Here is a 14,697-nt window from a genome sequence, read left to right as displayed (position 1 = left end):
CATTTACTAGCTGTGTGATCTAGGGTCAGTTTTATTTAGGCCTTTGACATTCTAGTCTAATTTTCAAAGTGGGAAATTAGTGCCTATTTCATAGACTGGTATGAGGACTCAAAGATGTAAGATGTACAAGTAATAATATATCACTATCAGGCAGATGTATCATATGATGCACTTGTAAAATAAAAAATGAAATAAACTGTCAACAGGATCCTCTGCTGTCCTAACTTGAAAAGGATAGCCTTGCTGGGTCTTTTGCTCATTTATTCTTGGAGTTTGGGAGGAAGGAGCCAAATAATCACACCCACTTCATTCTTAGCATTGTTCTCAACCCTGGTAGAACAGACAATGAATATTTTGCAAAGGGACCATAGGTAAATACAAAATGCTTCAAAGTGGCACATGATAAATGTTGCTTGGTTCAATAGTTGATTTAAAGAAAAATATTTCCCAACAGTGAGCAGATGCAATGGGAGCCCTCTTATAATTGTAGTTAGGCTTGCTCCCACGACAACCTCAGGAAAGCAGGAAGCAGCTCAGAGTGGTCTGCTTGGGAGGCAGAGGCAAGTGGGGGTGGAGATACAAGACTATTCTAATCCCTCAAGACATCTGGCCTAGCATATCCTGAAATATTATCCCAGCTCCTTCGAATAATAAGAAAGACCCTCTTCTTATTCCTCTCATGCCAGGTTGAGACACTCACCTCCTATCCTCAGTTCTTCCATATACATCATTTTCAGGGTCTTTCAACCAGGTCTTCCTACTCTAAACTACAGCCAGACAATCATTACCACACACGAGAGTCTCATCCCAGGGCAAGAACAGAATTAGCAATAGTCAGATCAACTCTCCACTGTCCACACACACACATGCACACACACATACACAAGCTCACACACACACACACACACGCACACATGCGCACACACATACATAAGCTCACACACACATGCACACACACATACACAAGCTCACACACACACACACACACTCACACACACTCGCGCACACATACACGAGCACGTGCACACACACATACACATACGCACACGAGTGTACACACATACACACACACACTTTTAAGAGCTCATCAAATGTCGAGTTCCGGGGCAAAAAATGACAAATAGCCCAGAAGGAGACAGAAGGTGCTTGCCTCCTGGGGCTTGGAGGGCAGGGCTTAGGAGGGAAGCCAGACTAATGTACACTAGAGAGAATATCTCCCCTCACCCAGCTCTGGGGCCTCAGCTGCAAGCAGAGTGCAAGCCTCAGGCAAGTGCATCAGAGGGACCTTCAGGCCTTGGAGGGCCCAGAGAGGGGTGGGGTAGGGTGTGTGTGTGTGTGTGTGTGTGTGTGTGTGTGTGTGTGTGTGTGTGTGTGTTTGCTCCATAGCCTATAAGTCCGAGTCCGCTGTCCCTCAGCTGCAATGCAAGCCTCAGGCAAGTGCATCAGAGGGACCTTCAGGCCTTGGAGGGCCCAGAGAGGGGTGGGGTAGGGTGTGTGTGTGTGTGTGTGTGTGTGTGTGTGTGTGTGTGTGTGTGTGTGTGTTTGCTCCATAGCCTATAAGTCCGAGTCCGCTGTCCAGTTAATGCAGGCAAGCCTCAGCCCCTTGGTGTGTGTGTGTGTGTGTGTGTGTGTGTGTGTGTGTGTGTGTGTGTGTGTGTCCCCTCTCAGGCCAGCTGCTACAGAACCCTCAGGCTCCAACATTCCAACCTCTCTTAAAGGGGCAGTCCCATCTTCCAAATTGCCCATCAAAAGCCCTGCAGCTGGGTAGGAAGGGGAAGACAAGAGAACACCAACAGGCCCTTCCTGGCTTTCCCATCCAGGCTCTGAAGCTCTATGTAGCATCTCCCCTGGGAACACCATCAGGAAAGAAAAGGCCCCAGCACCTGGTTAGTGAGAACTCCTTCTCCGGGTCAGGCAACACCCCATCAGCCCAGGAGAGAGGAGAATCTACTCGACAAACATCAGGTCCAGCATCCAGCCTGGCAGAACAGCCCCCAATTCCTCCTTCTCCAGTTCCAAGTCCCACCAGCTACAGCCCTAGATAGAGCACACTCCAAATAAGGATCTGAGTTGCAGAGCTCAGAGGACTGGGAAGGCAGACCGAGTGTCAGTTTAACTCCAACTCTATGCTTAAAAGGTGGCACCTGGAAGGACTGAGAACTCTGGTTTTGGAGTGGAAAGGATGTATGTCTATGGCGGGCCGCTGGACCGTGGGGAGGTGAAGAGGCTTAAATGATAGGAACCAATTGCTTAGGGAGGGACGTCCCGCTGGACTTGGGGGTGGGGTGGGGGAGGCAAGGCCTCCAAGAGATGACTGGGAGTCCCTCAAAGTCAAGAGGGTCCCAAGTCACCGAGTCGCTCCTTGCTGGAAGCGGGGTTAGAAACCAGTGCAGCGAGGGGAGTCGGAACTGGCCGCGTTGGCCCCTAGCAGCGGAGCGACCCGAGCTCCCGGGAGGCGGGGCGGGGGCCATCCTCACCCAAAATCGTCGTCCATAGACTTGAAGAAGAACTTATAGCTGGGCCGCTGCAAAACGCCCTTAAAGTCCGCCAAGGTGACGCGCTCGGCGGGCAGGGGCAGCTTCACTAGGTACGGCGTCTCCTGGCCGTCCAAGTGGTAGATGATCTTAGTCTCGCCCATGGCTCCGGCCTCGGCCCCGCGGCGTGCGGCCTGCTTGGGCAGCGGGGCCGGGCCTCTCCGACAGAGCTCGGCGCTCGGTGAGGCCCGCTGCTTAGCCCCGCTCAGCCGCCGGCCGGGGCGCCAGCTCCCTTGTTCTCCGGCCGCTCCCGGGTCCCAGCGCCGCCCGCCACCGCTTCCGCTCCCCACTCCCGGCGCTCGGCTGGCGACCGCGACTCTTCCGGTGGCCTCGGCCCTCCCGGCTCTGGGCGGAGCCCAGCGCGGCCCCGCCCCGCCGCCGAGCGGCGCTGGCTGCTTGCCGCCGACTGCCCGCCCACCCGCGGGGCGGCGCTCGCTTCCTTGTGCTCCTGGTTCAGGCTGCTGAACCTGGAAGTCTCACGCCGGTGGGCCCAGGGGAACGGTGGGCCGGCTCCCTGGCAGGAGGGGAGTGATGGAAGATAAGTGTCACCTACTGCGGAAGAGAATAGATTTGAAGACCTAACTGGGTCCCTGGAGGGGGGTCGCTTCGACTTGGATCTTTGGATTCTGCTGACAGCACAGTTGCTGTCACCGGACTGTACTGAGTTCCTTGAGGGCTGAGCAAGTTTAAATTTTTATCCCTGTAATCTCAGCGTCTCTATGAGCAAGTAGTTTGAGTAATGGATTGGCGGGTGTGGTGGTGCTTGCCTTTAATCCCGGCACTCGGGAACGAGAGGCGGGGGGGTGGCTTTTTGTGAGTTCAAGCCAGCCTGGCCTACAGAGAGCTCAAGACCCCAGCAGGACTAGGTAGAAAAGTCCTGTCTCTCTCTCTAAAAAAAAAAAAAAAAAAAGAAAGAAAAAAGAAAAGAAAAATGCGAGTTAAGGAAAAGAGCAAGCAGTCAGGTGTGGTAGCAAATGACTTTAGTCTCTAACACTGGGGAGGCAGGCAGATCTCTGAGTTGGAGGCCAGCCAGTCTACAGAGCGAGTTCCAGGACTGCCAGGGCTACACAGACAAACTCTGTCTCAACTCCCACCCTGATCCCCAAGTAAAAAAAAAAGGAAAGCGTAGACATACATGATCGATGATTGGGACAGTAGATGTTAAAAACTAGGTATAGTCAGTTGGTGGTTCAGCTTCTCAGCTCTAACAATGTATGTCAGGAGTGGCTTCGAAACTCCTGGCAATTCTCCTGCCTCAGGCTTCTGAGTTCTGGGATTACATCCCTGCATTTCAGGACCCATTTTAAATCACCTCTTCTGCTCAGAAACCTTCACATTACCCAATATGCCTTTCATATACCCTCAACATGATACACAAGGTCCTTTATAATCTGACACCTACCTCTCTAGACTTCTTGTTACATCAAAACCAAATTTTTATTATAGGCAGAAAGCAATCAGTAGTAGTTATATCTTTTCAGTTTATATCCTTCATTTATCTTTTTCTCCAAGTAATATCTGTGCATAACTAAAATGCATTAAGACTTTTCAAGGTTTATTTTTACCCGTGCAGATTTTGGGTATCTGAGGTGATCGGAGGAGGATTGTCAGTCCCTTGGAATTAGAGTCACAGGAAGCTGTGATCCACCTGCCGAGATGGTGGAAACTGAACTCAGGGCCTCTGTAAGAACATCAAGCCCTCTTAAATGTTGAGCTGTTTCTACAGCCTTAGTATTAAAAAGTAGAGTCCAGGATGACCTTGAACTTTCTACTCTCCTGCCTCTGTACTCCTGGAGCAGCTGGGGTGAAAGTCATGTGATGCCTGCCTTATTTCTTGATTTACACATTCTAGACATTGCTATTGACTTTCCACTTTTACTTTCTTAAAATATTGAAACCATGCTTGTTAAATAGAGAGTACTTAATATTGACAGCATTTTAACTATCAGTCAATGTATACTGCTAAAGTTGTTATATTACTTGCTTCTTTTACTGTTCTTTGGTTGTTTTTATTTTTTAAAAATGTAAGCACCAATGATTCTTTGCAAACATTCCAGTGGTTTTTCAGGACACATTTTGTTCATCCAGTCCAACCTATGAGGTAGTCCAGCTTTGCCTGTTCCTGGAACTTCCCTTCGTTTGCTCCGGTGAACACTGCTTGCTGTCTCTATCAGTCCAGCTGTCATCCAGGACTTCTCTGCATCCCCAGAATTTCCTTTACTTCTCCTCCAAGCTGGACCTGTTTTCTTGAATACTTTATTCTTAGTTTAGTAAGGCGTATTACATCCTTTGACAGGTCTCTTTGAAAGCAAGAATGAAAACGATGGTTTTGGTTTTGGTTTTCTGAGACAGAGTCTGTGGCTGAGAATACAAGCTCAGGCTGGTCTTAAACTGGGAGTCCTGCCACAGGTTTGTGCCACCACACCTAGGAAGGAATTTGTTTGTTTGTTTGTTTGTTTGTTGGGTCTGTGGATGCGGGCATGATTTCTGCCGCTAAGGCCCAGGTTGTGTTTGAGTTGTATGTCTAGAATATGACTGAGGTTGAGGTTGGGGCAGTGGCCTGACAGCCTGAGTTTGATCCTCAGGATCCACATGGTGGAAGGAGACCTCCTGCAAGACCTCTATAGGCATGCTGGCACTTGTGTATTCCCCAACACTTACACACACACACACACACACACACACACACACACACACACACACATTGGAAAAAAATTGAAAATAATTTTCCTTCAGGAATTTGAAGATATTTGTTGGTTTTTTTTTTTTTAAACAAAAATCACAATTGTTCAATTTTACCAGTGAAGACTTGGGAGCCAGATACTAAGGCGAAAGCCTACTAGCTCAGAGAGGCAGAGAAAGCGCTCAGCTGACCTTCTTCCTCGGCTGACATCCTAGAAGTAATGCCCCTCTCATGAAGTCTCAAGCTTTCGAACTGCATGTCCCTCACCTTCTACTTTCTGTGTGTCTCTCTATCCATAATAATCCTATGTTCACTTCCTCTGGATTGACTTTGTATCCTTTTCACCACTATTAATTTCATTTTTTGACAATTTCACTTTATTATAAGATTTCCTATATTACAACCTTTCTAGCTATTCACTTATCCAATATTTCAGATTTTACCTATCCAGTACATTGTTATTTATGCATGTTTGGAGAGAATAAAACAAGTATACTTCAGAAACTCGTTATATTCCAACTCTCTCCCTTTATGACAGTTGTCCTACTAGGACAGTGGTCCTATAATTTTTCTGATGTCAAAGGCCATTGTTCCACCCACACAGGTTTGTCAATTAGTCATTTTAAAGGTAAGGCGGTTGGTACCTTTGAAAGACCAACAGCTATTATGTCCTGCTTATGGACAACCTAAATGGTCTGTGACTGTTCTTGAAAATGTCTTTTAATATATTTTTAGAAGCATTATTAATTTTATGGTTTGTTTCTGAGATTGGAGGAATGTTAATCTGTTTTCCATTGCTGCAACAAGTCATATCCCCTATAAATTTATGGCTATGTTAGCCACATATGACTTTAATTTTCCTATCCGTCTTCTGGTCCTATACACTTGACCCATCTTGAACTTTGTTTTACCTGAGATAAATACTTAGCTCCTGAAGAGGCCAATGTGGATGCCAAGATTTTGGTGAAGTGACTGTTCCATCTGTCCCTCTGTCAACTAAACCTTGGTCTCTGGTCATTTATAGCAGTTTGCTAAAATACTTGTTTTCTGGTCTGGTGCCCTGAATTTCTTGTTTTAGCTACAGAAGCTATTCTGTCCTTGATTTTATCCAGAGCCGTGTTCTTTCTAACAACAGACATTAAATCTTTGGATTGCTCTGTGAATGAGTTTCTCCAAAGCTGACAGGGAATGACTCAATTAACTTTGATATTGGGGCCTATTGGGGGCGGTTCTCATTGGCAAAGGATTACGTTGCCTGTCCCTTGCTGATCTGCACTCATTATTCCGATGCCAGCCATTGCCACATCTTTTGCATACTCCAGAAGCTGGAGCCTCCTTTTTGTACTTCTCTTGAAAAAATATTGTTTCTAGGTATGCTTTGTCTACAATCCCTTTTCAGATGTCCTTGTTGACCACAATTAAAACATCTGGCATTTTGATTTTTCTTAAAACTTAGAAATGACTTCTTCTAACAGAGTAGCATCATAAACATGAGATCCAATATCAGCTGTATTTGTAGTCCACTCATCTATTGGTGCTATCTTGCCTTTAAAGGCCTAATTCGCCTTTTGCATTAGGAAATAGCATTTTCAAAAGCCAAAGATTCAATTAATATTTGTCTGACTTCTGAATCTGATACTATTTTATTTACAGCTGAAGTCAAATTATGCAAAAAATCAGAGGAGGCTTCTTTTGGGCCTTGAACAATTTTAGCAAACAACTCGGACCTCTTTTCTGATTCTTCAACCTTGTCCCAAGCATTTAAAGCTGCTAAACAATAGCACCAAGGTGTGATCATCAAATCCAATCTGGCATTGTAACATAGCATATTGACCTTCATCTAGCAACTGATCTTGGGAAATATCACTGCCTCTAGTCTATTTCTTTGTTCTGTGGCCCTAGCTTCCTCTTTCCACCATGTTTGCCATTTTAACTGAGGACCAGCTTCCAATATTGCTGTTGCCAAATCTTTCCAGCCTTGAGGGATGATTCTGTTCTGAGTTGCCCATGAATTTAATCTGCTTCACACAGGGTGAGTGCATACTGTAGGAAACAACTGCTTCCTTAAATCACCTGAAATCTAATTAGTTTATAGGATTCCATTTAATTTCTTCATAACATTGATGGGAGACTATCATCTGCTGTTAGTTCTTGTATAAAGATAACTTGTATACTGGATAAACTAAGGTTGATTTTCTAACAACCTTGGGTTACCCCTCTTTTTTTTTTTTTTTTTTTTTTTTTTTAGATTTATTTATTTATTATATATAAATACACTGTAGCTGTCTTCAGATACACCAGAAGAGGGCATCAGATCTCTTTACAGATGGTTGTAAGCCACCATGTGGTTGCTGGGAATTGAACTCATGACCTCTGGAAGAGCAGTCGGGTACTCTTAACCGCTGAGCCATCTCTCCAGCCCAGGTTACCCCTTTTATGGTAGGTTCTTGTCTAAGTTCTGTTATCTTTGAGTATTTTTCTTATTTTCATCTGCAAGTCTTTCCAAGGTTTGTATCTTATCAATCCACTTTTCATATTTGGCATAATTATCAAACCACTTTTTATATTATAACTACTATGGCTATTAAGGATAAAATATGAATTACCAGACTAACAGTAACTATTATTGGTATTGTGTCAATCTTAATTAAGTCATTTATCCTTTCATTTACTGCTTCTATTTTCAAGGCATGTAAAGTAGCACTATACAGGATCCTATGTTCTTTGTCATATTTCCCATCCTTAAAGTGGGAGAGATTTTTTTCTTTCTTTTTTCTATGTTCATGTTTTTTTTTTTTTTTTTTTCCTTTGACAGTAGTGCCATCCATGAGGAGATCAGAGGATACACGAGAACTGTTAAGGAATAGATAAAATATGAAGGACTAGATGGAATGTTAAGACCTAGGTAAAATTTTAAGCCTAAGTAACTCTTACATGGCTGGCCTGTCATTTTTGTGCTGTTACTGATATTATATATATAAAAAAAACTTTCTTATGTGCAAGTTGATTGCATATTCTCTTAAATTCTTTGCTCTTAGGAACTAAACACAACAGAAGTCAGTTAGAACTGCTTTATATATTAAGCTGAAATAAGCTTTGTTCCAAGTCAAGCAACTAGCAGCACTTCCTGCACATGTGTATAAGATTGTATGGTATCTACTTTTATAAGCTGTACTGATATAAACTTGAACATAAGAGAGACATCTTAATCTATTTGAAATAAAACTTCCATTCTGAGTAGGAGTCAAGTAAAGTTTAAGTTCCCAAGTCCTCCCTAGGAACTTAGATCCCACTTAGCAGAAAGAGACATGTATGTGTGTAACTGACACCCTGGTTTGCAAGTTAAGGCAGGAGTTTGGGAGAAGACGAGCCTCATCCTACTTGACAAGATATCAATATTAGACATGACAAGTCTCTTGCAACAGTTTAATGCTCCAACTAATGAGAGTAGGATAAATGAACAACAAAAGATGTGGTCCTAAGGAAATCCCCTATTTTTAGTTTTGATTCGTGGAATAACTTTGGCACAGAATGATGATTCTGATGTGATCTTGTTCAGTTTCCTAGAATTTTATTGAGTATTTTTGCATTGATATTCATAAACAAAATTGGTCTGAAGTTCTCTTTCTTTGTTGAGTCTTTGTGTGCTTTATGTATCACAGAAACTCTGACTTTATAGAATGAATTAGGTAGTGCTTCTGTTTCTATTTCATGGAACAGTTTGAGGAGTGTTGGTATTAGCTTTTCTTTGAAGGTCTGGTAGAATTCTGCACTAAAGCCATCTGGCCCTGGGCTTTTTTGTTCGGAAGGAATGTTAATGACTTCTATTTCTTTAGGTGATATGGGCTTTTTTTAGATAGATTACCTGCTCTCAATTTGACTTTGGCATGTAGTTCCTATCTAGAAAATCATTCGTTTAATTTGAATTTTCCAGTTTTGTTGACTTTTTTGGTAGGATCTGATGATGACTTTTTGACTTTCCTCAGTTTATGATATGCCTCCTCTTTCACTTCTGATTTTGTTAATTTGGGTAAAGTCTCTGTATCTAGGGGTTTATCTATCTTGATGATATTCTCAAAGAACCAGATTTGTTTTTCTTGAGAATTTATATCATTCTCTTCATTTCTATTTGGCTCTGAGTTTGACTATTTCCTGCCATCTACTCCTCTTGGGTGCATTTGCTTCTTTTTGTTCTAGGGCTTTCAGGTGTGATGTTAAGTGGCTAGAGTCTCTCCAACTTCTTTTTTTTTTTTTTTTTTGGTTCTTTTTTTCGGAGCTGGGGACCGAACCCAGGGCCTTGCACTTCCTAGGCAAGCGCTCTACCACTGAGCTAAATCCCCAACCCCATCTCTCCAACTTCTTTACAAAGGCACTTAGTGATCTGGACTTTCCTCTTAGCACTGTGTTCATAGTGTCCCATAAGTTTGGGAATGCTGTGTCATCTTTTTCATTAAATTCTAAGAAGTCTTTAATTTCTTTATTTCTTCCATTACCAAGATATCATTGAGTAGAGAGTTGTTCAGTTTCCATGGGTATGTGAGTTTTCTGTTGTTTTTGTTGATATTGAAGTCTAGATTTAGTCCATGGTGCTTTGATAGGATGCATGGGATTATTTCAATCTTCTTGTATCTGTTGAGGCTTGTTTTGTGACTGATTATATGGTCAGTTCTGGAGAAGGTACTATGGGGTGTTGAGAAGAAGATATATTCTTCTGTTTTAGGATGAGATGTTTTGTATATATCTATTAAATCAATTTGGTTTATAACTTGTATTTGATTCATTGTATCTGTTTAGTTCGTTTCAATGACCTGTCCATTGGTGAGAGAAGGGTGTTGAAATCTCTCACTATTTTTGTGTGGGGTTCAATGTTGTGTTTTGAGATTTAGTAGTTTCTTTTGTGAATGAGGGTGCCCTTTCATTTGGCACATAGATGTTCAGAAGTAAGACTTTCTCTTGGTGGATTTTTTTCCTTTTATGAATATGAAGTATCTTTTCCTATCTTGCTTGATAACTTTTGGTTTAAAGTCTATTTCGTTGGATATTAGAATAGCAATTCCCACTTATTTCTTGGAACCATTTGCTTGGAAGACTCTTTTTCCACCTTTCATGCTGAGATACTGTCTATTTTTGCCATGGAGGTGTGTTTCTTCTATGTAGCAAAATGCTGGAACCTGCTTGAGTGTCCAATCCATTAGCTAATGTCTTTTTACTGAGGAATTAAGTCTGTTGATATTAAGAGATATTAAAGATAGATGATTGTTGGTTCTTCTTATGTTTGTTGCTATATGTGGCATTATGTGTACTTGATTCTCTCCTTTTTTGTGTGTGAGATGATTAATTTCTTGTTTTCTCTTTGGTGTACGTATTCTCCTTATGTTGGGCTTTTTCTTCTAGAATAATCTGTAGGCCTTTCATATCTTCTAGAACGTTGATATTGTTCTTCAATATGATGGTCTTCCCAATTGTAGCCTATAGCAGTCAGGTTTCAGTAGGTCTCCAGCATCATCACATCTTTGTAGAGATACTTCTGGCATGTTCCAGCAAATTCCACTCCTCCCCAGTGAAGTTTACATGCACATCATCATAAGTCACTTCATCCTAAATTATCCCATAAATGTGTACAATGCAAAGCATGATACTGACATCACATGTCTTTCTTCACTTTGGAGCTTGCTTGAAGTCCCTTTCTAGCAGTGCTCAAAGCAGAACAAGGAAAATCATAGATTTTTTTTCTTTTAATATTACTTAACTTGTTCTTTGATGGCTTCCCAGGTCTTATCAAATCTGATGACTTCTCAGTTTGTCTGCAGCCAGCATGATTTCAAATGAAGTGTCAAATGTTTTCTTAAACAAAATCTCAATTGTTCAATTTTACCAATGAAAACTTGGGAGCCAGATGCTGGGGTGAAAGCCTGCTAGCTCAGAGAGACAGAGAAATCACCCAGCTGACCTTCCTTTTCAGCTGATGTCCCAGAATGACTCTTTTCAAAAAAAAAAAAAAAAAAAAAAAAAAAAAAAAAAAAAAAAAAAAAAAAAAAAAAAAGCCCGGGAACATTTGCCATTTTCCCCCCACTTCCTGATAGTCTCCTGACTCCTTCTTACTTTTTTTTTTTTTTTTAAATAATCTTATGTTCATTTCGTCAATTGGTTGCTTTCTCTGCCTCTTCACCTATGGTTGACTTTATTTAATCCTGCTTACAATATTGGAGCAGGAAGCTCTTGGATTAAAGCTGTGTGCTAAAACCGAATCTCACAACTCAAAAGCTTTTCCAGTAAATAACACAATCTTGGGGTTTAGTGTGATGAACTATCCTGCAACCTTTGTTTTCTAGTGCCATTAATAAGTAGCTGGTCTGGAGCTGAGAGATGGCTCAGCGGTTAAGAGCACTGACTGCTCTTCCAGAGGTCCTGAGTTCAATTCCCAGCAACCACATGGTGGCTCACAACCATCTGTAATGGGATCTGATGCCCTCTTCTGGTGTGTCTGAAGACAGCTACCTTGTACTCACATAAAGTAAATCTTAAAAAAGAAAAAAAAAAAAAAAAAAAAGGAAAAAAGAAAAAGTGGTTGGTCTGATATGGTCGGCCTTTTTCTTCTAAAAGCCTTTCAGGGCATTGTTTTTATCCCTGGGGCTGTAGCCCAGTCTGTTTTTTTAATTACTGGGCTCAAAACATCTTCCTGTTTTGGCATCTGATAAACTAGAAATATTTACCTGTTTTGCTTAGTTAAAGTCTTTTCTCATTCACTTTTCCAGGTGGTTGGGGTATTCTTACTGTCTAAAAATAGGATGATTTCTTAAACGCCTAATACCTGGTCTTTCTTTTTTCTTCTTGTTCTCTGCAGTTATGTTGGACCCTCTGGATTGATTTTTTTTTCTTCTTGTTCTCTGCAGCTATGCTGGGCCCTCTGGATTGAGTGTGAATCCTTCTTGCCTTTACTTATTTCACCTTATTACACGATTTCCTATTATTACAACCTTCCTAGCCACTTGCTTATCCAATACTTCACATTCTCCTGTCCAATAGATTGTTGTTTATGCATGCTCAGAGAGACGAAAAACAAGTATACCAAGCTCGGGGAGCTCTTTATACTCCCAGCTCTTCCCTTTATGACATTTTCTTTATGGACAGTGGTTTCTCTTTTTTTTCTATTTTTTTAGAGCTGGGGACCGAACCCAGGGCCTTGTGCTTGCTAGGCAAGCGCTCTACCACTGAGCTAAATCCCCAACCCGGTTTCTCTTTCAAGTTTGCATAATCATATCATATTTTACCAGAGATTCCTTGATTTTGTGTATTTTGCTCTTGACTTTTATATTGGAGGATTCTTCTAATATTTGAATCTCTGCTTCTGCTGCACGTAAGGCACTAAAATGCAGGTTGGAAGTTTATGTACAAGAGCTACTAGAAAGTAAGTTTCACTGGAGGGTGATAAAGGAGCAAAGTCTTCCTGTGGAAGGCTCAAGAAAAGGAAAAATGTCAACATTCAAAGGCCAACTTTTCTTCCCCCTAGAGTTGTTTTAGACTAGGGGTTCAAGCAACTGTGTTGCTGTGTGTTCCAAAACAAGCATTCTCCTTAAATCTTTACATTCAAGTTAATATCCTGTCCTCACATATCTGAATGACTCCAGAGGCTTTTTTTTTTTTTTTTTTTTTTTTTTTTTTTGTAGCTGGGGCCCGAACCCAGGGCCTTGTGCTTTGCTAGGCAAGCCCTCTACCCCTGGGCTAAATCCCCAACCCCAGAGGCTTTGACATGTTGAAATCTCTTGGGACTTTCATCATGCCAGGAACCCACAGGCCGGCTCTGTCAGTTTGGAAACCTGTGACTTTTTCTGAGACCAGGCGTACCATAGCCTGGACTGACCTTAAACTGGCTGTATGACTGAGGATGTCCATGAGCTACTGACCTTCCTGCCTTCAGCTTAAGTGCTTCATTACCACAGTGACATATCAGTAGACATTATACAGATCTCATGATTACAGACATGCTCCATGCCTGGTTTCTCATGATCTTCTTGAACATGTTCTTTGGTGATTTCCTATTATTAATCAAAGACTTTGTTTTTTTCAGAGAATAGGCCAATCACCTGACTAATTTCTCCAGGGGCAGTAATATGTGTATGCTGGAACTTGTTCATAAGTGAAATTCTGGGGGACTGGAGAGATGGCTCATTAGTTAAGAGCACTGGCTGAGTTAATTCCCAACAACCAACATGGTGGCTCACAACCATCTGTAATGGGATCTGATGCCTTCTTCTGGTGTCTGAAGACAGCGACAATGCACTCATACACATAAAATGAAGATTTAAAAAAAAAAAAGTGGAATTCTGTGTGATATTCTCTCTGTACCTCCAGTTCTTTACCTTCTGAGGCCCTAGACCTTACACTGGCTTACTTCTTACTAATAACACTCTATACCACCAACGAGAATCACCTAAGTCACTTTTTACTACTCCATGAAGTTTTCTTTAGATTTCATGTGAATGAATGTTTTGCTCTGATGCATGTTTGTGTATCCTGTGCTTCTTGGAACTGGAGTTATGCTCAGCGAACGCTGGGAATTGAACCTAGGTCCTCTGTAAGAACAAGTGCTGTTCACTGCTGAGCCATCTCTCTAACCCTTACTATTCCATTTTTAATTTTTCAAAACACTGACGTTTTACCACCTGTTTTCCTTATAGACTCCCACACTTTTCTGGGAGTCCTTCACAGGCACTTCTCCAGTAGAATTGGCCATCTCTGCTTTGATGTGCTCTTAACCTTTCTCCCCTGTAAGCCAACTTACCTTCACAGTTGGGTGAAGCCTTCTCTATTACCCTTACTAGAGGGTCCTTTCTTAAAAAGTTGTCATTTCTGATCTGACACTATCTGGAATGGATCAGAGATGCCTCACAGCTTTTTAACTGTCCCATTAGGTACAGGCAGTCATCACTGTGTGCTCTTCGGGTATTAGACCATAGCCTAGGCCAGCCTAGAATTCTTAAACTTTTTACTTCTACTTTCTGAGTGCTAACTAGTATGTCCTAAGATTTTTGTTTTTCTTTTTCTAAAATGCACCTGTACGTCAAGTCCCTGATTTTAGCTTACTCCTTTCCACTCAACTGAAACAAAGACACTTATTTTATCTACAATGCCATGTGTATGATGTCCTTTGTTACTACCACGACATTTACTATAGTTTAAGTGTCAAAAGAGAAACTTACTGACTTACTCCATGTGAGGGCAACAAAGACCTGACAAAAAGTTATGGGAGCTGTCTAGCACAGTAACAAATTCTAGTTGTCAGGTCAGTAGCAAATTCTGCCTCTATGACTGAGTCTGAACTGTACGCATCTCATCAGGAAACGTACTTCACAGGGTTGGGAGCCAAGGTGAGAGCACATTACACAGGGACTTCTGTGTTATTAACATGTTCATTCCTGGCTTTGGGTTTCATTTGCTGCCGGGGCAGTGCCCACTTCACTGAGACACATGACTAAAACA

The 14,697-nt window shown here is 42.0% G+C and overlaps 1 protein-coding gene across 1 annotated transcript in view; it reads right to left on the bottom strand.

Moving 5' to 3' along the window:
• The window catches only part of Dvl3 (dishevelled segment polarity protein 3), a 17,258-nt gene extending 14,389 nt beyond the window's left edge, over positions 1–2,869 (bottom strand). Inside the window, exon 1 of the mRNA XM_032899950.1 lies at positions 2,478–2,869. Coding sequence (XP_032755841.1) covers positions 2,478–2,638 — 161 coding nt within the window. The 5' untranslated portion in view covers positions 2,639–2,869. The remainder of the gene's footprint in view (positions 1–2,477) is intronic.
• Between the last annotated feature and the right edge of the window lie 11,828 nt (positions 2,870–14,697).

This window comes from Rattus rattus, chromosome 4 (assembly GCF_011064425.1).
Source record: "Rattus rattus isolate New Zealand chromosome 4, Rrattus_CSIRO_v1, whole genome shotgun sequence".
Taxonomy (NCBI): Eukaryota; Metazoa; Chordata; class Mammalia; order Rodentia; family Muridae; genus Rattus; species Rattus rattus.
Note: the sequence above shows the minus strand (reverse complement) of the source record. Positions and strands in the feature narration are given on the sequence as shown.